Consider the following 22,320-nt stretch of genomic DNA (forward strand, 5'->3'; position numbering starts at 1 on the left):
AGTGTGAATCCACCTTAATAATTTCTGAAAATAGTTTAAATGGTCGATTTAGAGTCTGGGATTGGTTTCCAGTATAATGTTTAGTGAAATATTTTATAAATCTAAAGGAGAAATGGAAATCCACTAGGTGTGGACACCATTTCCTCAGCACACCTGATCAGTAGTCAAACTAAATTTGATCTACTGTTCTGGATATTAAAGGGTTTTTTCCTTTAAGTCATGATCAGAACTTAGGTATATCAGCGTTAATTGTGACCTAATTAATAGCTTCAAGTTATACATTATTCAAAAATAAAGTTTTTATAGTATTTAGCCACTCATTTCCCAGCTTCATGCTGTGCTTACCACACAAAGATTGGGTTAGTCCAACTTTAGAACAAAAGGACAGACTTCTGCTAAATAAACGAGTCTAATGCCAATGTGTAGATCTGAATGTGCAGAACTATGAAGTACTGCATAGCCATAACTTTATGCAGTTTTTACAGGTGCTGCTTGAAAAGTCCCTTCAAGACCATGTCAGTATATAATAAAAATAAAAAAAATACAGGTTTTAGATCTACACTCAGAATACCTTCATAGATTAACCTGTTCAATATGATCAGCACTTTTAAGCTTAAGTGGCACAAAGATTCCTGTACAACACTGGGAGTGTAGTTAGTGGTGCTGCATTGCATTTTTTCAGTGTCAGGCATAGAAAAACAACGGTCTAGTGCATAATCACTCATGTTACAATTAAGCCAATAATAATAATAAAAAAAGGCAATCATAAACCATGCTGTAGTCAAGATTTTATTTATTTCTATTTGTGCTTTTTTTTTTATTTATTTATTTTTTTTATAACTTAATAGCACACAAACTGAATCCCAACCACCCTCAAAAATGACAGTGTGAGCAGTGATGCCTGCCCCCCCACCCCCCAGGTGAAAGTACAGTTTAAGAGGAGAGAAAAAAGAAAGAAAAAAAAAAAATTCCACAAAGGCACAACCAGCTTGCTGCATCCCCCTGGGGTGTCTTATGCTTAACCTTCCAGAGAGAAGGGCCTCTAGCCATCCCACAAAGGAAAGATGGTGTATACTAATGTTACTTAACTACGTAGCCCTCTCTCAGAAAGGGTCGGGGGGGGGCATTTACAGTTCGACATAAAGGAATGCTACCAGCTCTTCGTGACTTTGTCTCTCAAGTTCAACTGCAGGACTTTCACCTTCCAAAAACAAACAAACAAAAAAAACCACCATAGTTATATACAAGGAGAATAAGATTCTTTCCCATAGTCTGTACAATTGGGCCTATACATTATTTACGGTCTAATACAAAAAGAACAAAAATAAATTCACACACCGGGCAAAACAGATCTGTCACTCGTCTCTTCAAAAGCAGTGACTTTACGGTAGAAGACAAAGCTTGGCATGGTTACAATGTCTCGTTCTGCACGCTGCCTTTCAAATTAAAGTTCACATTTTTGTGGTAACCAGGAGGGGAAAGAGGCAGAGGGGAAAAAAACAAAAACAAAACAAAAAAACAAAACCAAAAATCTCACTTTCCAGCACAGCCTTTATTTTCTCAGGGCCGAAACTCCAATTCATCTACACTGATGACTTTGGCCGGCATTGAGGGCAGAGGCTGCTCTAGCACATCAGTTCCAAACCACTTAGCAAGGCCCAAAGGGGGGCTGCCCCCGTGGCGCTGAGAACCATTTGTCCGGTGGGGGCCTTGGCTCTGTGACTGCGTGCTTGAGACGCTGGGATGTACTGTGAGAGAAGAAAACGCTTTTAATGCAAAAGCTCACTTTCAACAGTTTGCAAACTAAAAGCAACAAAATACTCCAGAATTCTACATTAACAACAAGGGGTGCATGTGCAACTGTAGGCTAAACTCTGGTGGGGACACAAAGCTACAATCACCCCAACATGATCACAGAAGAAACATTTTACTCACTTGGTCTCTGCTGCTGAAGTTGCTGCTGCATAACTGCCAACTGCATCTGAGTATTGGCTCGAGGAGGTAGAAGTGGATGTCCTTGTGCATTTAGAGAGTACAGTGGTTGTCCAAGCAGGGCAGGGGGCAGGCCTTGAAGTTGTGCAAGGTCAACATGTGGTGGAAATATACCTTGAGAGTACAATTAAAAACAGCCATCAGAAATATCAAAACTGGAACTTTAATTAAATGTCTATGACAAGATGTCCCGACAAATAAAATACCAACCTGCTTGCACAAGTGCAGGTCCGAGCTGCTGAGGTTGGATCCCCTGTGCCAGCATTCGTTGAAGCACATTAGGGTGAAGCTGGGGGGGTGGGCGCACCATGGGTACATGGGAGGGTACATGGGACAGCAGTGGTACCGGGTATATGGGACGAGGGAAAGACGAAGATGGTCCTGGAGGTATCATGGCAGATGTACGGTGTCCAGTGGCGCCAGGCCTGAGACGCTCTTGGTCTTTGCTTTGCAAGGTCTGTGAGTTGGCTTTCACCCCCCCTGACTGGGCAACATTTCCATCCAACGCTTCCAGGAACAGATTCGGAGAGCTGCTGCCTGTAATAACATGACCCAAATGTCAGCGTCACAGTGCCGTTTTACTTCCACTAAGGTTTCAAATAAAGTGATCATACGAGTACATCTTCATACAGTATTTTTAACTCGTTTTCACTCTGTACCATCTTGTGCTGCTGCCTCCTCTTTAGTCTCTGAACGACTCGATGGGTCATCTTTGCCTTTCTCTTTTGTTGCATACATTTTGCGTATCACAGATGTTGGAGTAAACGATGGGGACAGCTGTTATAGAACAAAATAAAATCAATACTAGCAGGACCACAAAAAAAAAATAAAAAATTTCCAGGATGACTCCAGGAAAGAAAGAAAAACAGTCTGTATACTAAGGATTTTACTCACCATGCTGGTGACAGCATTTCCAGGGGAGTTTCTCCCAGCAGGCTGAGGTCCTGGGGAACGATTAATACGCTGTTGTCTGTTGATCACACACACACACACAGCTAAACGGATAACCAAATCTTCTCATCTCGCTTGGTGCATACATGCAGTACACTGACGTTTGCAAATACTTTCCACACTCAACAGGAAAACAAACTGTTCTGAGCAATTCTGCAATCATTCAAACTACTCGTCCCAGTTGTGACCATTATCTTAAGACAAGATAACACGAGACAAGTGTACAAACCTATTACGAAAAGCCCTGTCCTGTGGGTGCTTGTTGTAGCCTGATTGGAATGAATGCTGCCCATGTAAAGCGAGGTCCTGATGGAAAGCCAGTGCTTCCAGGTCAGCCTGATTTATGGGCATAGAGAGCGCCCTCATCTGGACAAACAATACACAGACGATCCAAAATAAAAATGTTTTTTCCCTTTAAAGAAAAACCTCTACAGTATAGCAACAAAATAAGCCACACATGATGAAGAATCATTTGGCAACAGCATTTAGCAGCAACCTGGTATCTGAACTGTCGGTGTTACTTCTACTGAAAGCATCAAGTATTCGCCATCAAGGGTTTTAATTAAGAGAATTCTTTCAACCCAACTTGAAAAGAAAAAGCCATTCACATGAGCCTAATACAACGTAAGACAGTGTATAATCTCTTAAATTGTACACATATAGACCTTCATCCAAGTCCAGTGTGTAAACATTTCATTTAAAAAATATATATATATATATTTTTTTTTTAAATGTGCAGTGTTGTAGGATGTGATATCTAGAGTCATCTAACAGCCCAATACCCCTGATCCCAACCTCTCCTCCCTCATTTGTAGGACAAATGAAAAGAGATTGCAAAAAAAATGCAAAAGCCCCATTCATGAGCAAGTCTTTCGTTTGCCTTTTTCCATGTTACTGCAGTAGCTCAAAGAGGTACAAAGGGATGAAAACATGGCTGCAAAATATGTATATTTTAGATAGTGTATATGTATAGACCCCCTAAAAACATTTTTGACACGATGGGCTCCTCAGTCACGTCACCTGTTGCTGTGCAGGGCTCAGAGACCTGTGCACATCAGCAAACTGTTCTGGCAGCATGTGCTGAGGACCAACAGGAAATCCTTAGGAGAGGAAGAAGAACTCATTAACAAGCCAATTTACCATCTACCACAACAACAACAACAACAAAAAAAAAAAAAAAAAGGAAATTTCATGCAAGAACATTTAATGAGAAAACTTCCTGTATTCACTTTAATTTGGATACGTTTCATTTAATTTACCTGCAGAAGGAGCCAACCTGCTACTGAAGTAGTCAGGTGAGGGTGCCCTTTGTGGGAAGAGAGGGGGCGATGGGCCCTTGTGTAGTAAACCATGAAGAGGGCCAGCAGTCACTGGAGCCTCAGAGGTGCCCAGGAGACTGCCTAAAGGTGTGGGGGAGTGCCTACGACCTCCCAAGAGCTCCTAAAACCAGATGAGAAAAAAAGAAGTCCATTTTCATTTTATGAAAAAAAACTTTGCTAAAAACATCAAACTGTAGTATGGCATAAAAGGTTTGTCATGAAGTTTACCAACCTGGGACAGAAGAACCTACTTCAATAGCGTCATCAAGCTACACTCCAATACATCAATAACATTTACAAGTCCTCAGGTTTCATCTTTGCCGTGTTCTTGTCTAATAATGCAATGTTTATTAATTACAGCGTAGCTGAGATAATAGATCTGTGTTTGGTATACACTTCATATTCACCCGAGTGTAGTCAGCATACACACCTGGAAAATGTTCTTCTGCTGCTGCGCAGACATGTGAGCGTCAGACACCGTCACGCCTTGATCTGATGGCTGCTGCCATGTGTAGGGGAAAAGAATAAAGTACAGGTGCAATGCAGCTTTAAACTGTTAACTCAAAGAGTCAAATTTCATCTAGGTAAACAGTTTTTTGGAATGCGTTGTGAGAGAGAGGTGTCAGTAATCACCACCAGATCTACAATTTGTACTTTAAAAGATCAACTTAACTGAAACCTGCAACAACAAAACCACAGAGAGGGGTACATACATGTCAAGTTAGTGTCCCTCATGCAAGTTACCAATGCCATTAGATTTATTTATAAACCGATTTCCCAATGATCTGCCATCCAGTGACCATTTACATGGTCATCTCCATGTTTGAATTGATCCATTTGAACCCACCCCACCTTACTAACTTGCACAAAGGACTGTTTTCAGACATTAAACATGCGTTTAGAAATAAACACAAAACAAACTCCAGAGTAATTATGTAAATTTATGCCCACCATCTTTTAGTTCACTCAAATTTTCACAGAATTGTTTGTTTTTCTACTTTTACTTATTAAAAAGTATAGATGTAGCATCACAGGGCCCCACTCCACTCATTCCACTGCAGCATACAAAGTGCTGTCCAGTGCACACCTGGGAAACTGGAAGGAGACAGGAATACTTACATTGTTTGTGTTGGGTTTGGGGTGAGTTGGCAGAGTTCCACTTGCCTTCATGCTGCTGACCAATTTATTAAAGGCTGACATGTCTGCGTCACGTGAGCGTGGGCGGTTACTAGAACCACCGGTAAACGCCTCCTCCAAATGCTCGGCCATGAAGGGGGTGCCGTTTCCTCTCTGTGGAGGCGCCACTTTCCTCACATGTTGCTCTGAGCCCAGTTTCATTCCCTTCATTTCTCCTTCAACTTCCTCCAGAGAGAGCACCACCCCCGAGTTAGCTGGACAAAGGGAGATAAATATCAACTTTATTGCCCTGATCAAAATAGAGGGGTTTGATATTGTTAAGCCTTCAGACTAATTGGTCAGTTCTGTACCCACAGACCCCTCTACACAGAACTACACAACTCCCTTGTGGTTTAGTCATTTGTAAAAAGAAGAAATTAGTCAAGATGACCAAAAATCTGCTCTCTACAGTAAGAAATTAGGGATAATGAATGATGGCATTAAATAAGTTATTCTAAGCAAAGCTGGCAAATCAAATAAGTCAAAAGATGTGCAGGAAGGTATACAATTTTTAATAATTCAACAAGAGGCTTCAGGCCCAACCGAAAAGACCTGCATCTACGTAACGAGCACTCACCGCTTTGCCGTAGCCGAGCTTTGTTGAATGAGAGGTCGGGCAGATCGGGCTTCAGGTCTATTTTGGCCTTGTGCAGCAGCGCTAGAATATCCACTTTTTCCTTTCCCTCTGATGATTGAATAGGTGTGAAGAAAGGGGCAGGGCCTTGTCTGGGAGATGTGTAGCGTGGCTCAAGTCCTTCAGAAAAGCAAGACACACCAAAATTTAAGCATCAAACAAAGGTTGGTAACTTAAAGCCATTTTACATATCCTCCCCCGCCCTCCCGTGTTTAAAAAAAAAAAAAAAAAAAAAAGTTAACGTGGAGGATAAAAAGTTCCAGAGCAAACTGGGGTGTGTGCCATGAAAAGAATCATCACATACCTGCAAGATTTTCCAGTTCCTCATGAGGAGTGGACCTTAAACTGCTAGACTGGCTGCCTGATGGGCTCAGGTTACTGGAAAACCACTGACTGAAGCGGCTCGCTGATACAGGGCCCTCTCCCAAAACATCCTCTATCATCTGAAAGACAGAAAAGAGGCTTGTGAGATAGACCAGGAAACAAAAACCTGAAGACTGAAGGGTGCAAGAACAAAGGTAGCACTTACGTTTAGAGCGCTTTCCATCGATTTAGCACAAAACGTGCTAGATGATTGCGGGCATTATCAGTGAATGCACTGCTGTTAAGCATTGTATTGATTTATCACCACAAATGACATCATGTTTTGACTCTGGTTCACTTTGCTGTCCAACTAGTAACAGGGTGCAACATGGGTATGATGGGCATAAATTTGGATTGTAAATACCTTTCCAACCTCTTCAACACCCATGCAAGAGCCCATAGAAGAGAACATTGAGAAAGTGCACCATTTAAGTGAGTGTGCTCACCACTTAAGGTCAAAGATTTCAAGCCAGTTCAGCAGAGGTAATCTTGAGCTGACAAAAATATATCTGCATATTTTAGTTTTAGAATTAAAAAGCAAAAAACACTGATATGAGCAGAATATGTAATCAAATTAAAAACAGCTAAATGAAAGGATTCCTTAAAAGATCTGGCTTGGGACCCGAGAACGTATGAAAACCTCGACAGATCACAATACTGTATACAGGGAAATTAATCTAGGGTGATGAATGACACCCCGAAAGTGGTTTAAGACCTTTAACCCCATTAGAAACAGAGGTGGGAGGGCGGGAGTACTTACAGAGGCCAGTCCTGGCATAGTCTTCTCTAGATTGAAAAACTCATTGAAGTCAAAGTCTCCAGTCGACTGCTCTGGAAGAACATCAGGGTGGGGAACTTCCTGATCAGCTGTAGATTGCAAACTCACATCTTTCTCCTCAGGTAACCCACCGTTACATTCCACTGCTGCACAGAATACACAAGAAAATAAGAGCACAATTTTAATGTTGTTTGAGTCAAAAACTTTTTTCTTTTTTTTTAAAGAACTATTGTATTCATAAGATTCTAAACAATGAAAATCATAGCTTCGACATGCCTTCTTTAACAGACTCCGTCCGCTTCCTTGAGCGCTTTGATCTTCGTTTATCGTCCTCAAGGATTTTGTCGTCAAATCCAATGAGCTCAATTGTCTCAGACTGGCTGGTGGGGCCCCCTGAGAACCACTCCGGCTCCTCCTCTGCGTACGAGTCATTCCGTCTCCTTTCACTGAACACACGCTTGTCACCAAAATCTCTCTGAAAAATCATGACACAAAAACAGGATAAAAGTTTTCCATGTGCCAACACTCGCATTAAATGAAAGGGACGATTATTCAAGAAAACTCATGTGAACAGAGCACCTTGATAAAAACAGGACAGGAAGTAACAACTGCACTGTTTGTGTGAAACAAACTCAAAGATATAAGTGAATGCAAGTTTTCATAACTCTTAGAAGTTTGAGTAACATTAGTGCAATAAAGACAAAGACACTACATATCTCCATTAGAAACGCAACACGGATGCACTGAAAGCAAAGAACACCAACCCTGAATCTTTTCTCTTTGAAGTCTCTCTCACGTTCCCGCTCCTTCTCTGCACGGGCTTCTCTCTCAAAGGCACGAACGGTAATTATGCGTCCACTGCCGATTCTGCGAGTCCCTCCTGGACGGAGACTCTCATTTTCCTTATTTTCCAAGGGGCTGACAGGGCGACGGGTGTGGGGTGCAAGTGCAGCATTGCCTTGACATCCACCTCCAAAGCTACGTCGCTGTGGGCTCAGTATGACGTCCAAGTCGTCCTCCTTTAACCGCTCACGGGGGTCTGAATAAAATCAGAAAGAAGGGATGGTTTCACACGTTTCAAATAACCAGAATATACTAGTAAGCACATTATGCTGTTTTCATCTTCCGCAAGACAAAAAGGACGACCTAATTTACCTAAATCTCTGCAACATATCCAACAATGATCAGCAACACAAAGGAAGCTCATGTCAGGCCCAAAAACACCAACAAACATGTCTACATTTATAAAGTGTACTTTAAACAGTAAAGTCCCTTGTTTTAAATGTCACTTCAGTTTCCACTTCTTTAGTGGTGAAGATCCACAATAAGTCCTTCAGAGTTTTGGTTTTAGTTTTAACACGGTGATAGAATAGTCAAATCCAATAATAGTTTCTGGTGTGTTTACATGTAAAATGACTGGTAAAGTTAATTTGCATGAGCAACGCACAACCGGTGAATCGCAACCGCATCGCAGGGGCCGAGGGAAGAAAAGTTCATTTTCACGTTGTTCTGGCAGGTCTTGGAAAGGAAGTAGCCATGGTTTGTGAAACCATGTAGCTACAGTTAACACTAGTCGCCTCTTTGAAAAAGTATGCAGACCAAGTTGCAAGGTTTCATACAAGAATTGCAGGTCTGTAATTTGTTGTGTCGCTCAAAAAAAAGGAGGGAAAGCAAAAGGTATGGTTGCACTGCATTGCGTGTTTGGCTCATCTACAGTTAATGAGACCGTGTGTGCACTTGTAGGAGTCCCTGCTTCATATGCTTCTCTGCTTTCCAGTCAGTCGATAATAATAAGGACATGCTTGAATGCAAATCTGAGATGAGCAACAAAAACATCCCAACATAAAAGTACAACTGCAGTTTTTATACTGTATTTTTGCATCAAGACACTGCACCTGAGAACACAGCTGCAGGGGGAAATCTGTTAGGTTTATGTATGGACAGCAACTGTTCAAAAGGGTCAAGACCAAATTCTCTGCACATTTTTCTGAAAATCTATCATATTTATACAGTTTATATGGCTACACACGCATGATTTTCCCGGGGAAAACTCTTACCCAACAGTCCAGTATTAATCAACCAAGAGCTGTATCCAACATATTGTGCCAGAGACCTTTCTCTCCATGTGGAGTGCTAGGCCTTGGGATGCCACAGTAAATAATCTAATCTTGCTTGGTGAACACTGTTCTGGCAATCTATGAACTGTGTATCTTTCATTGCGTAAACTGGTTTATGTCACTGCATGAAAGGTTGTGATTAATCATGTTCATCTTTGCAGTTACTGATAACCAAGCAAGGAAATGTCAAGATGTCTTTCATATATGCTTTAGTATGGATTGGACCGCATGTTTTAATGTCAAGTCTTAATTAGCCTGGTATTGTTTGCATCATTTCACAATAATACACAAGTATATTTAGATCAAGTGGGTGGATGGGTTTTTGTGCACAAAAGTCTAAACAATAGTCACTTGATTTTGATACCAGAGTTATGCCAACTCTTCTCACAGAAGATGGCATGCATGCCATCTGAGAACAATGGGGACGCCCCCACTGAGTACCTCAGCTTTCAGCCAACAACAGTTGGCAAACATGCTCTCGTCTTGCAGTCTTTTGGCCCCCAACGTTTGGACCTGAAGACCTGGAAAACTCTGTATTAGCGAATATGTGAAGTGGCATCTGATCTGGCAAAGATTAAAATAATCTCTGATAAAAGTGATGATGTTTCTGGACCGAGTCAGCAAACAAACTCTGGACCAATTGGCATCTTACTAGATACATCCCAGATATTCCCAGAAATAAAAGTAATTCCTGAGGAAGAGCTCTCCACCATTTCCTTTCATGGACATCCACCGGTGGTAGGAAAAAGTGCTCTAGTTTTCAGGACACCTAGCACTTCTTTTGAATCACAACCACTAGCAATGTATCCAATACCACTACCTCCTAGTGACACCAAAGTATATTCTGATTCACATTTCTTTTTTTGTAGCTTTTCAAACAATTGCTTTATATTTGAGACATGTTCACAGTCTGGCTTTAAATACTTTTCTCACACAGAACGCACAAAAAAAAAAAAAATTCCAGACGGGCTGCAATTGGTTACCTGGGATTCTTCGTTTCAAAGGAACTCTATCATCCATGTAGTCCTTCTTAAAACCTTCCACTGGAGAGCTGCGCTCAGAAGTGGGGTACAGTGAGGCATGCCATTTCTCTGGGTCCCAGACACCGTCACTGAATTTGAAAAGAAAATCAAAACCCACCACAATGAATTTATGAATTAAAAATACTTGTATTTCTGATGTTAAAATGTTAAACTTGGTTGGGTGATTTGAGGATGCAACAAAAAGGTCAATCTTAATCAAGCATATGTTTTCACATGAAATAAAATAATATCACGGAGGGAAAAAAAAAAAAAAAGAAAAGAAGAGAAAACAAAATCATAAAATATTCCACCTCTGCTCACACCTGTCCAAAGAAAGAAAGAGACTGAAGACAGGGTAAAGAAGTATGACAGATGGGCCTTTAGCTTCAACTTTAGGTGGCAAGATTTGCATTCAAGCAACCACAGGCAGCCCATGATCACTGGTTCAACTAAATAAATGAGAAAATTGATTCCATACCAAAGACTTTTTTGCCCCATCTGCAGATTGTAATAAAAGACGCTGCTAAACGCTGCAGTACAGACAATATTTCAGACAGCTAATCTTGCAGTTAAAGTTAAAACAAAAAGGTACAGTTTTTCTTTTGTTTGTTTGTTTAAGCAGAAGTTACTGGACAAGGAAAGGGAGGAGGGGGATTCTCACATGGCTCAAGTTAACTCGCACAGACCAAAACATGTCAAGTGTGATCTACATATTAGAGTTTGAACAATGTTTTTTTTTTTTATAGTGTGGCAGATTGCCATTACCAAAATACAAATATGATTTCCCCTTTTCAACTAATATAAGGCTTTGGATCTATTCAGTAATAAACATCTGAAGGTAAACAAACACTTGTCCTAAAGCAGCCAGGAGGAAGCCGCATTCATGACAAGTGCATCTGTACTTGTTACAGTTTACTGGCAGCTAATTCTGTAGACAAAACAGAATTTGGTTACAACTCAAAGAGGTCCGCTAGTCATGTGAGAGAGTGGTCAAATCAACAATTCAACATATATACATGCAGTAAACTTATAGCACTTAACTCAAAGTCAGTGGGTACATCATGAGAACAATAATACCAGATAAATTTAAGTCAACAGGCAATGTTAAGTCAAAAAGTTGCTGCCCATTCAAGAGCCCATCTGCATCTTTACATGTAGAATGGCAAGGGGTTAGCTAAATTGAAGTAGCGTCCTAGCAACACTTAGCTCTCCGCTCAATTAGATGTAGAACATTTTTACCAACAGGTAAGACTGATCTTATTTCCCTTGTTGCGCTACATAACATCTGATATGACAGTATCCACCTATAAAAACAGAAAGGAGGAAAAAAAAATGTCTTAAATAACTGTCTTACCTGTCGTATTTCTCTGAGAGACAGTCAGGCCGTTCATTGGAGACTGGTAATTCTTTTATCTCCATAAGTTCTTCCTGTAAAGTAAATAATGGACAAGCTGTGTTGAGAATTAGTCTTTGTGGCTTCTATGTGAACCCTTAGTAAATGTTTCTCATCACCTTTGAGTATCTGTATGGAGCTGCTGCCACTGGCTGTTGCTCGACCTGCTCCACAGCTGCATCACCATTATTTTGCTGGTCACAGGCATCTTTCTCCATGACTGATTGCAGACAGAATAAACTGCTTCTCCACCGACAATGACTCCTGTTAGGAAAAACAGCACTACCTGTCACACAATAATAGCGGCGATAACAATAGAGACCTGGAGTCTCTCGTGCTATTCTGAAAGGGAATAAAGAAAAAAATCTTCTTGTGGTGTAAAGCCAAAAAACGTGCGATACGTGGATTTAATTTAAACACGGCTGAACATCCAAAATAGTTGATAACCTTCATTAGGACAGCACAGCAATGCCGCTTGCCAATTAGCGTGTTAATTGACAACAACTGGAGATGACTGACACGAGAAGTGGTGTCAATCACTACAATTACAAAGTGTTGCCGATAATTAACTAATTGTCAACTGAGTCTGGTTAATAAATAAAGCCGTTTTCAAAAACGTTTATTTTTTTTAAATCGATAATGATAACTTGAATGTAAACGAAACGTGGATTGAAAAGATGAACCAATAAGTGAATCTTCCTTGCATCGATTATCATGAAATTATCTGCTAACAATTAGCAGAATGGCAAGGGGTTAGCTAAATTGAAGTAGCGTCCTAGCAACACTTAGTTCTCCGCTCAATTAGATGTAGAACATTTTTACCAACAGGTAAATAACTACAACAAATAGAAAAACACAAACTATCAACTTACTCAGTTTAAATGATGCGAATACTGGCAGCTCACGGCCGAGCAGCGGCACTTCACGTTAGTTAGCTAGCTAGCCTAGCACTGTTCGCTAGCTAGCTAACTAGCCGGGGAATGGGGATAATGCCCACCCAGCGAGTAACAAATCGTAAGCCGGTTGAGTTGTTGAAATGATTTTAGTAAACACACACTATAGAGGGGTAACTTAATACAATAACACAGGTCAAAATAACAAACCAAGTCACATGTAACCTGTGTAATCTCAAATTATTGTCTGCTCTTTCTCTGTTTTCTAAGTCGTAGCAGCAATTTTCCTACGATCACCGCTTTAAGAAGGTCCTGGGAGAGCTTACATTGTGTCCGTTGCGCCTTTGTAGAATTTAAATATTTTGAGTCAAGTGTGCTTCGGCGACACAATATTTTATTATCTAAACAATTATATGGAAAAATAAGTATTACTGATAGGATATACAGCCCTTGTAGTGCGACCAAAATCAAATTTATTTGTGTGGATATTATTTATACTAAATTAAAAACATTTTACAGGCATTATTTGGGACACCTAATGATAGCTTTAGGGTCTGCTTGATTTAAGTTTCTCTATGGCAAACTCCCGAGACTTTCCTCACAAAATAAAGATCCCGCCCACACACGGAAGGCCAAAGACTAACAGTGATTGTCTTTAATTTTAAGGACCCAAGTGGGCTACTTGACGTTGCACCGGAGTAAATATGTCACGATTTAAGCTGCTTTTTGGCGAAAAGTGTCATAAGTACTACCCTAGGACGATCTTGTTAAAATCATGAAACAAAATCGGAAACTTAAGACGTTGCAACCGCTACAATCGGGACTCACTGCACAGAAAATTGGCTCAGGCCGTTGCCGTTGACAACTGAACCCTGTATCACACCAGTGGTCACGTGACAAGGAAAAACAAGCGCGCGGCAGTTGTTTAAGTCAACGGCACTTTTGCAACGACGCAGCATGTTATTTTTGCTTTAAAATCAGGACTTCAAAGTCAAGTAAAGTGTTACCGTTTGAGACGTGTAGTTTTAAAGCGAGGTTTGCGGTCGTGTGATTGTCTGTGACAGTGACTTTAATTATAATGCAAAGTATTTCTGCCAGAAACTCAGACCCAGTGAGAGCCCGACCTGTCAGATCTGGAGGTGAAACAAAACAGGAGCGAAAAGTTCACACCAGAAAAGTTCCTTACAAAGTCGGGTACAGCTGGAACAAAGGTGGAAGACTCAAGGAGCTGAGGATAAGGTACATCGTATTTTGTACCATATTTCCCCCTATTACTGTTGTGACTTTAACTGTTTTAACCTCTGCAGACACTTGGCAAGAAAGTTTCTGAAAATATGGATGAAGAACACCTTTGGTCGAATTCTTCCTCATGAAGCCAGGTAACGTGTTACACTTATTTTGCAGCTAGACTTGGTCAAATAAGAAATGCGTACATCTGCTTAGTCTTAAAGCCACTTTGTGTGCTTATCGAGTCGAATGTCCTGCCTGACCTGAGTTGTTCTCTGATCTTTAAAAGCATATTGTGTGTTACAGATCTCACTATTACAGCGTAACCCTCAGACGAACCTTTGGGGGATGGAAAGACGAGTGGTGGATGTCCAGGAGGGAGTGGAGTCTTACAATGCGGGCCGAGTGTCACTACAGGTCAATATAAGGGATGAAGATGGAGTCCAAAGTGCCACAGCTCTGCTTGCTGCTTGAATGCTGTTTGTCTGGGCTAATGATGTTGTTTGTGTTTTAGATATTATCTGTGTAACAGGGCATTGCAGAGTTGGAGGCATTTTGTATCCTTGCAGAAAGAGAAGAGGACTAAACTGCAGAGTGCACAAGCATTGGGTATGATTTACCATAAAGAACACGTGGCTGTTGTCAAGCGTCAGATGTGTCATTAACTGCTTGGTTTCTGTCATTAGCTGACAGGCGACTGATGCGTTTGGTTTGGGACGGATGGGAGCTTTTCATAGAGATGAGTAGAATGCACAGCAAAGTGCTTGAGTCAGCTCTTGCGGAGAAGAGGCTCCCAACTATGCAGTGAGACTTAGTTCTATTTACCGATCAATTATCCAACTATAATTATGATTTGATTGATTAATGTTTTTCGCGCTGCTGTGTGTTGCAGCTCAGCATGGAGTTTGTGGCGGACGAGGCTACAGCAGCAACGAGACCTTTTCACTTTAGAGGACCAAGCCCTGAAGTACAGGGCACTGAACTTACAGAGGAAGGTAAAGTCATAATCCGCTGAGTTGGACGTCGTCGACATTAGGTGCAATGGATACTTCTCTTCTTCGTGTTTTTTTCTAATTATATGTAACTTTTATATTTTTCTTAAAGGCGTGGCTTCAGTGGAAGGTGATGCACACAGCAGCTTGTTGCCAAAAGGAGAAAGAATCCAAAGCCTCTCTCCACTTAAACCTAAGACTAAAAAGAAGAGCCTTCCATCAGTGGAAGAGTTATGTATCCTATCACCAGGCCAAGAAAAGAACACAAGGTTTTTATGGTTTGGCTTCAAAACATTACTTATTCAAGTCTCTTGAAGTTGTTTTTGCTAATTTTTCCTTTGGGTGACCATCTTTTAGCCTTGGCTCAGCACGCCTACTGTCTGGGCCTGGTGCAGAAGTGTTGGAGTCAATGGAGCGACGCACTGGATCGCAGACGCAGTGAAGAGACCCGTTTGCAAGCTGCAGGCCGCCTGGCTGTTCGGAGCACCAAGCGCAGAGCCTTAGTGTGCTGGAAAGCTTGTATCCTAATGCATACGTAGAGCAAAGACCGCAACAGAATCACAAATACTACATATGTACAATTTGGCGTTTGGCTCTTGAGCTCCTCGGTAGATGTGAAGCTGTGCAGAGAAGAGGTTGAGAGAAATCAGATGGCGAGTCAACATTTCCGTCAAAGTTTATTGGTAAGAAAAACCAACAACCGAAGCAACCTCTGTACAAATAAGCAGAATCTGTGCTCACTCAATGTATTACTGTGCGTTTCTGTTGCAGCGGGCTGGATTGGAGGGGCTGTCCCTTAACGTCATTTGGAGCAAAACGCATCGAATGAACAACAACGTCGCTGTCCAGCATTATCACCAAACAGTAACCGATCTGCATAAACTGATCAACACATTACAGCATCGGCTTCCACCGTCTTTGGTAAATTTGCAAGAGTTGTTTGTTTTTCTTTTTTGTAGATGATAAGTAAGTACTGGAAACTGTGGAAGGACCGTCTGGAGGAAGCTGAAGATCAGAGTTTTCAACCGCTAACTGGGATGGCGGTGAATACTTACAGGTGTTTTGCTTACATTTATGTAATATAAAACTCAGTAAAGCAGTGTTAATTGCTTAATTAACCCCTCGGCCTGTTTTTTTGTCATTGCAGGATTTCTCTGTTGAGGAGCTGTTTTTACCACTGGAGCGAGAAGCTTGCTGAACAAAGACACATGCAGGTATTATTATCATGTGTTTATCTGCCAAGAATTACATTTGGAGAAAATGAGATACCCCCAGGGCCAAGTCCAAGCAAGTTTGGATGCAAAATGTGACATCCCACACGTCACGTGCACAAAGCAACATACACCGAAACAACTTTATCACCTGATACTAAGTTGGTTGGCGAAGCAGGGAAACGTGGTCCAGCAGACCAAAGTGAGGGTGTGGGAGGGCACCAGAAATCTAGTTTCTGGCAAACATTGAGACTGCGTTTGAGCAACAAGCATCTCAGTTACAGACGTAAAGAAGGAGAATTCTCCAAACTGGAAGAGGACGGGAAGCGTGATGTCAAAGTTTATGGACTTCTTAAAAAATGAATGATCGTTGGAAATGTGACACATAACACACACTCCCGTTTTCCTCCAGGAATTGGAGCATCGTGCTGACATTTTGTTTGTAGAGCGCACGTTAACCAGATGTGTCAAGTCATGGGTCGAGTTCACTCTGCAGAGACGACTGCGTGAACACAGAAGGCACAAAGCGGAAGTCTTCAATCGGTGAGTTTGCGCCTTTACCAAACTTTTAAACCTGTTGTGAGTGACCCAAAAACTAATAAGAGTTGACCTGTGTGTTGTGCTACATGGTGTCTTTTCGTCTGCCGTGTTTTCAGGCAGCGTCAGTACACCTGGGTGTTTTACACGTGGTGGGCACAGTCAGAGAAACGCAAAGAGGAGATTCTCTCTGAGCGAATGGTACGCCGGCGGCAGATGGAAACCACAGTGTAACGTTGATGAAGACCGCCGTCGTGCAGCTCACACGTGACATTGTGTTTCCAGGCAGTTGTCCACGAGGAGAAATGTCACCTGCAGAGAGCCTGGGCCCGATGGCGACGACGCACACAACAGCAGATCAAAGAGGCAGAGAAACAGGAGGCTTCACACCGTCTGTATCTTCACAGACTTCTGCACAGTACGATGATTCAGTGGAAAGACAACAGCACTGACATACGAGACAGGTGGAGCAAAATGAGCGCTGCTGCCGACGTTGAACCGTCTGAGCTGTGATCTTTTATCGTCGATGGCTTGTTGATTAGTTTGTTTTTATGTCAGGAGAAACAGAGAGCAGCAGGCCTGTCATCAGAGTGACCTGCGTTGTATGAGAATGGCTGTGGACAAATGGAAAAAGGTGCGTTTTTCAGGCTTCATTTCGTTCACTGTGCTCGCCGTTTGTTGACACGGTTAGTAAAATGACTGAAGTTGTTGTGTGCATGTCAGTGCAAAACAGATGTGCAGTTAGCTGTCGTTGTCGGTCTGTGTGTGTGTGTTTGTGTGTGTTAATCTCTGCAGCGTGTGTGTTGTTAGTTTGTGCAGCGACAGAGAGTGAAGAAGAGCAGGTTGAAGGAGATCCAGCGCTACCACGAAGTTAAACTCCTCAAACACTCCTGTGTGGCCTGGAAGGTGAATTTCGCAATGATTTCAGGCATGATCAAATGGTTTGTATGTCGTGGGAGTGATGCAAATAATGCCGAGGTCATTACTTCCTTTGTGTCCACAGAAACATCACCGACAGATGTCTCTCATTGAAGAACATGCAGAGGAGCTTTACAGACAGCAGACACAGTGTTTTCTCAGGTAATAAACACAAATACAGTCTCGCTCTTTCTGTTTAGAAATTGCAGCTGTGTGTCAGCGTCACCACCCTCTCTCGTGTATCATCAGGAAAGTTTTTCTTGTGTGGAGGGAGAAAGCAGCGCTGCTGGGTGAGGTCCGGGTCGCAGAGCGACAAGCACAGAGCCACTTTCAGCACATCCTCCAACTTAAGGTTACTAGCACTTCTGTGCTGCAGTTCGTCCAATTATTGTCATTTGTGTTTTATTTTTATTAATTTGCCGAGTGTTTTGTTTGCTTTAATTCACTCAAGGTGTTTCTCGAGTGGAGAGCAGCAACAACACGTGCAGTGTCAAAGCGCCACCAGCAGGGGGAAGCACTGAGTCGGGCTCAGCGGTCAATAAATCAGGGTAAACAAAGTTCATGCATGTAGTTTAGACTCCATTTCAATACTGCTTTGAGAACAAAATTGAAATTCAATCACACGACTGTCATTTTCCTGTAATTTTTAACTGAACTGGCTAGTGCAATAGCCTTGAGGTAGAAAACACAACAACAAAAGCTCAAAACACACCAAGATTTCAAGAAACAGGATCACCGATCAGAACACACCCACACTCAGACATGTTCACAGACGCACTGAAAAAAAGCAAAACAAATGACAAGCAACATTTAAGAAAACGCAAGATTTATTAAATGTTGTGTCTTTGCATTTAGTCCATTATTGTTGTGTTTTACTCTTCAACTGTAATAGTCCTGCATTCCAGCTCAGTAATTATAAAGTGTTTGTTTTGCAGCTTTCCCTGAATTGTATTTGTGTTACACGCTTTGCCTTGATGTTTTCCATGTTTAGTGCGGCTGCTGCGCTCTTTCAGACACTGGAGGAAACAAACCAGGGAGGCTCGGAGGGAGAGGATGGGCATGGAAAAGGCCAGGCGGCACCATAATTCCAAACTCCTCTCTAAAACTCTGACAGCATGGAGCAAACATCACTACCACCACCAAAAAAATAAGGTTGTAACTTTATCATCTCTGTACAGTTAGATAAATAAACACCGTTGACCTCGTCCTGTAACGCCGTTTCCTAAAAACGTGACGTTTCCCAGGTGATGAAGCGACAAGGAATTCTGCTGCTGAAATTGAAGCTGTACCAGACGTACTTTGAAGAGTGGAAAATGAAGGTTTGCTTTTTTTCACATTTTCAGCAAACCGATTGATTTGCATGAATGTCGACGGCTAGAGAGGAAAATGATAATGTGCGGATCCTTGTGGAGCACATTTTTTCTGTGATGGTGATCTGTTTTTTAGCATCCTTCAGGCCTCGCACACACATCTTTTAATAGCAGTGTAACCTGAGGCCACAAACCACGAACAAAGCAGACAGTTTCCCTGATTTTGGCTGATTGTCAGCTCTCGTAATGTGTTCTTTAACATTTCGGGTGCGAGTCTTTGAGACTGCTATGATTGATCCTCTGGCAGAAGATGGTCTCGTTGGCTTCTGCAGGGCTTAATTAAGAAATCTTTACATCTTCCTCCTGATTATGTCCGAGGGAGATTTTATACAGTAAAAGATGTACGTTCATCTGTTCAAGATAAAGCCAGAGGTCGTCAGTTATTTGCAGTCGCTCTAATGTGAAATCTGACCATTTCTGTTTTCTCTCCGTAGATGAGTTTGCTCTGAATTTACGGAGCTGATCTCTTGCTAGTTGTTGCTTCTTTGCTTCGCTGATGAGTGTTTTAGTTTTATACACTCAGAACCCCTTCTTTTTGTGCATCTAACCCTTGGTTTTGTTTAAAGCTAAAGAATATTCTTTAAAACTCTGCCTGTATGTATTTGGAAGTGGGGAGCTGCTTCTCAGATGCCATCGGGTAACAGATAAGAGTATGAAGCTTTGATTTATCAAACTGAGCTTGACTTTGGTCTTCTTCTTGTTAACAGCTGCAGCACAGACGGAGAGAGGCTAAGCAGACAGAGCGAGCTCTCTGGCACTGGTCCCTCACTCTTCAGGCCAAGGTAACACCTGCTTCCACATTCTTCTCTCACTTTAAATGGGAGAATATGCTGCAGAAACCACGCTCACAGCATTTCGTGTGGCTGGATTTTGCTTTGTGAACCGGCCGCAGGTGCTGTATGGATGGAGGCTGTGGGTCACAGAGCAGCGCAGGCAGCGAGAGCGAGCAGCCAGAGCTGCCCAGGCCTACAGAGACCACCTGCTGAGGGAGGGCGTGACTCGCATCCTCACCTACGCCGCTCGCATGAATGATCTGACAACGAGCCTAACACAACTGGGCCAAGGACAAGTGGGTGGCTGTGTGTGTGCTTCTCGTGATTTTAGGCATCAGATTTGAGTGCCATTTCATCCTGCCTGCGTGTGTCTTGTAGAGATCACAGCAACTTCAGAGAGTTGTTAAACGCTGTGCCATGCGGTGGAAGCAACGGGCGCTATCTAAACCACGAAAAGAGCAAGAGGGCCAAGCGCAACCGCCGAAAAAGAGTGTGACCTTCTGTTTTACCGAGCCTGCAGTGAACAGCGTTTCCTCGTCTGACTCAGTGGAGCAGGCAGCTGAAGATGGAGCGCTTAGCAAGCAGTGAGTGTGTGCTTCAGTCCAGCCGACTGTGAAACTGTGTCCAACACATGAAGGCCTAACAGTTTTGCTCATTTTATGCAGGCTTTCTACCCGAATGCCCAGATGTCAGCCACGTTCCCGAAAGGAGCGCTTTGAGTCTCCACTGCACGCGTTGCCACATAAAGAGTAAAGCTGCCAATACGTTCACCCTTTATGGGACACTTGTGCTTCTACATTAAAATACAACAATGCGCTGAAATCTTTTCTCTGACGGTGGACGTTTTTTCTTTTGTTTCCCAAAGCACCCTGAGGGAATCTGACCTCACCAGCATTGAAGCACCTACAAAATGTTTTGAATTCAGATGTCCTTCTCACACACCCTCTGAGCCTCATATGTCCACTGTGGGCTCGTATCTGGAAGCCCAAAACCAAGAGCTTCTTCTACCTCCTTCTGCTTTCATGACCTCAGAGACTGAAAACGCAGTAATTATCACTGTGGCCTCACAAAGCAGCAAGCTCCCACCTCTGCGTTGAATCACTTTGGTTTCTAATCCGTGTCTTTCCTTTTTCAAGTTAGGGAAATCCAGCAGCTCGCGTCTGGGAGAGGCTGCTGTACTTGTGCCTTTTCATCAGTCTGCCACTCCTTTTAAGTGGTGCTCATCTGCTCCTTCAGGTGTGTTACCTGCATTTTTTTTTCTATTGCCTGTAAGACACACAAATGTAAAGCTTGGGTTATAAAGAGCGCCTCGAACGCCACAGTCAAAGCTGCTTTGATGCCTTTTCAAGAGAACCAACTGAGAGGATCCAGTGGAAAGACTGTGAATCCTCACGTAGAAGAAGCGTCATCTGATCCAGCATCAGCTCTGAGTAGAGAGCTTCTCAGCATCCAGCAGGAAATGAAGAGCTTCCAGCAGAGCAGACAGCAGCTTCGGTATGAATCTCATTCCTCTTTTCATTATTGCACATGAGTCTATGCTCTAGACTGGTGTTTAATGGCGTGTGTGTCTGTGTCCACTCAGAGGATGGCGAAAGCTGAGAGAGGTGTTACAAAGCTGGCTGCAGACGAGCGGCGAGGATGAACAAATGGAAAAAAAATCAGTTTGTGACGAGTTGAAGGAGGTAATGACAGACGTGTTAATGTTAATGTGAAAGCAGCACCTGAATTTCAAACAGCACAGCTGTACAAATGCAGGATTGTCGGCACGTGCATGGTTCCTCTAAGAGATCACACAGTTTGAAAATCCCATTTTTATGCCGTTATACAATCAAATATCTTCATATTTGACGGCTGATGAGCTGAGAAACTTTTCCTTGTAAGTATTTCAGTGTGCGGAAATAAAGAATCCAGACTAAAGAGTCCACGAAGCAACGCTACAAACTGAGAGCACGCGTCGGTACCAAATCCCACTTGTCTTTGAGTTAGACGCATGCATTTCTCATAATGCGATCCATTATATTATTGTTTAAGAAAATCTGCAAAGCTGTCGGTCTCCTCAGCTGCCAAAAGTTTCCACGGGTGATGCAACACAGGGGTAAATGCGCACCAGTTCCAACTTTGCTGAAAATGTCGCAGGGATCAATTTCAAAATGAGCATATTTGGACAGATTTTCTCTGCTCACTTTTGTGTCCCCTTGGTTTTAAACTTTGTTTGCTTTTTTTCATCTTTTATATGGAGCTACACTGATGTATATTTTTTTCTTAACTCTTTGTTCAGTCTCTGAAACAACAAAAAAGACCCTCTTGAACAGTGAACATTGTGTGTGTGTGTGTGTGTTTGCGCACAGTCCTGATTTTGAGCAGTGTTACACAAAGTGGCTTAAATTTCACATTCATTCCTTTTGTTGCCTATTTATCCACTCTTCTACATCTCTGACTCTAAACGACTGTCATCACACACGTTACTCGTCGTTGTTATTATGAATAAAACCCTCTTCTGTGTCACAGCTGGAGGAGGGCATCCACAGACTGTCCACTGAACTGGGAAAACGGAGACCAGCGATGCTGCTGCACGCAGAGAGAATTCAACATTTACAGTCCGTCCTCCACACCTCAGGAGTTTCCTCCTTCTGTTGAAAGACAAACGACACGGA

At 42.3% G+C, this 22,320-nt stretch overlaps 2 protein-coding genes across 3 annotated transcripts; one reads left to right on the forward strand and one right to left on the reverse strand.

Annotated features, from left to right (window-relative positions):
* Positions 1-788: 788 nt before the first annotated feature.
* On the reverse strand, positions 789-12,950 carry eif4enif1 (eukaryotic translation initiation factor 4E nuclear import factor 1). 2 transcript variants are annotated; one of them, XM_072382070.1, is made up of 19 exons: positions 12,618-12,950; positions 11,865-12,009; positions 11,707-11,780; positions 10,314-10,441; positions 7,978-8,252; positions 7,490-7,688; positions 7,196-7,359; positions 6,377-6,515; positions 6,016-6,192; positions 5,382-5,653; positions 4,693-4,764; positions 4,203-4,383; positions 3,964-4,043; positions 3,173-3,309; positions 2,887-2,962; positions 2,652-2,769; positions 2,203-2,529; positions 1,936-2,067; positions 789-1,748 (listed from the first exon to the last, which is right to left on the reverse strand). In XM_072382070.1, exons 2-19 carry the CDS (start codon positions 11,961-11,963, stop codon positions 1,561-1,563), a joined length of 2,838 nt encoding a protein of 945 aa, XP_072238171.1. In that variant the 5' UTR covers positions 11,964-12,009; positions 12,618-12,950; the 3' UTR covers positions 789-1,560. The 2 variants fall into 2 exon arrangements, with proteins under 2 accessions (XP_072238171.1, XP_072238170.1); XM_072382069.1 differs by having other exon boundaries at positions 1,936-2,106.
* Positions 12,951-13,299: 349 nt separating this feature from the next.
* Positions 13,300-22,306, forward strand: sfi1 (SFI1 centrin binding protein). Its single transcript, XM_072382071.1, has 31 exons — positions 13,300-13,877; positions 13,946-14,017; positions 14,172-14,282; positions 14,380-14,474; positions 14,552-14,669; positions 14,758-14,860; positions 14,970-15,126; positions 15,215-15,376; positions 15,470-15,540; positions 15,629-15,721; positions 15,817-15,914; positions 16,005-16,071; positions 16,481-16,611; positions 16,725-16,806; positions 16,891-17,069; positions 17,164-17,239; positions 17,416-17,511; positions 17,609-17,685; positions 17,773-17,875; positions 17,975-18,071; positions 18,515-18,675; positions 18,768-18,842; positions 19,601-19,675; positions 19,786-19,962; positions 20,045-20,250; positions 20,332-20,415; positions 20,532-20,712; positions 20,803-20,902; positions 21,016-21,160; positions 21,249-21,348; positions 22,175-22,306. Exons 1-31 carry the CDS (start codon positions 13,717-13,719, stop codon positions 22,301-22,303), a joined length of 3,582 nt encoding a protein of 1,193 aa, XP_072238172.1. The 5' UTR covers positions 13,300-13,716; the 3' UTR covers positions 22,304-22,306.
* The last annotated feature ends 14 nt before the right edge of the window (positions 22,307-22,320 follow it).

This window comes from Leuresthes tenuis, unplaced genomic scaffold, assembly GCF_036924035.1.
Source record: "Leuresthes tenuis unplaced genomic scaffold, fLeuTen1.0.hap1 SCAF_3, whole genome shotgun sequence".
Classification (NCBI taxonomy): domain Eukaryota; kingdom Metazoa; phylum Chordata; class Actinopteri; order Atheriniformes; family Atherinopsidae; genus Leuresthes; species Leuresthes tenuis.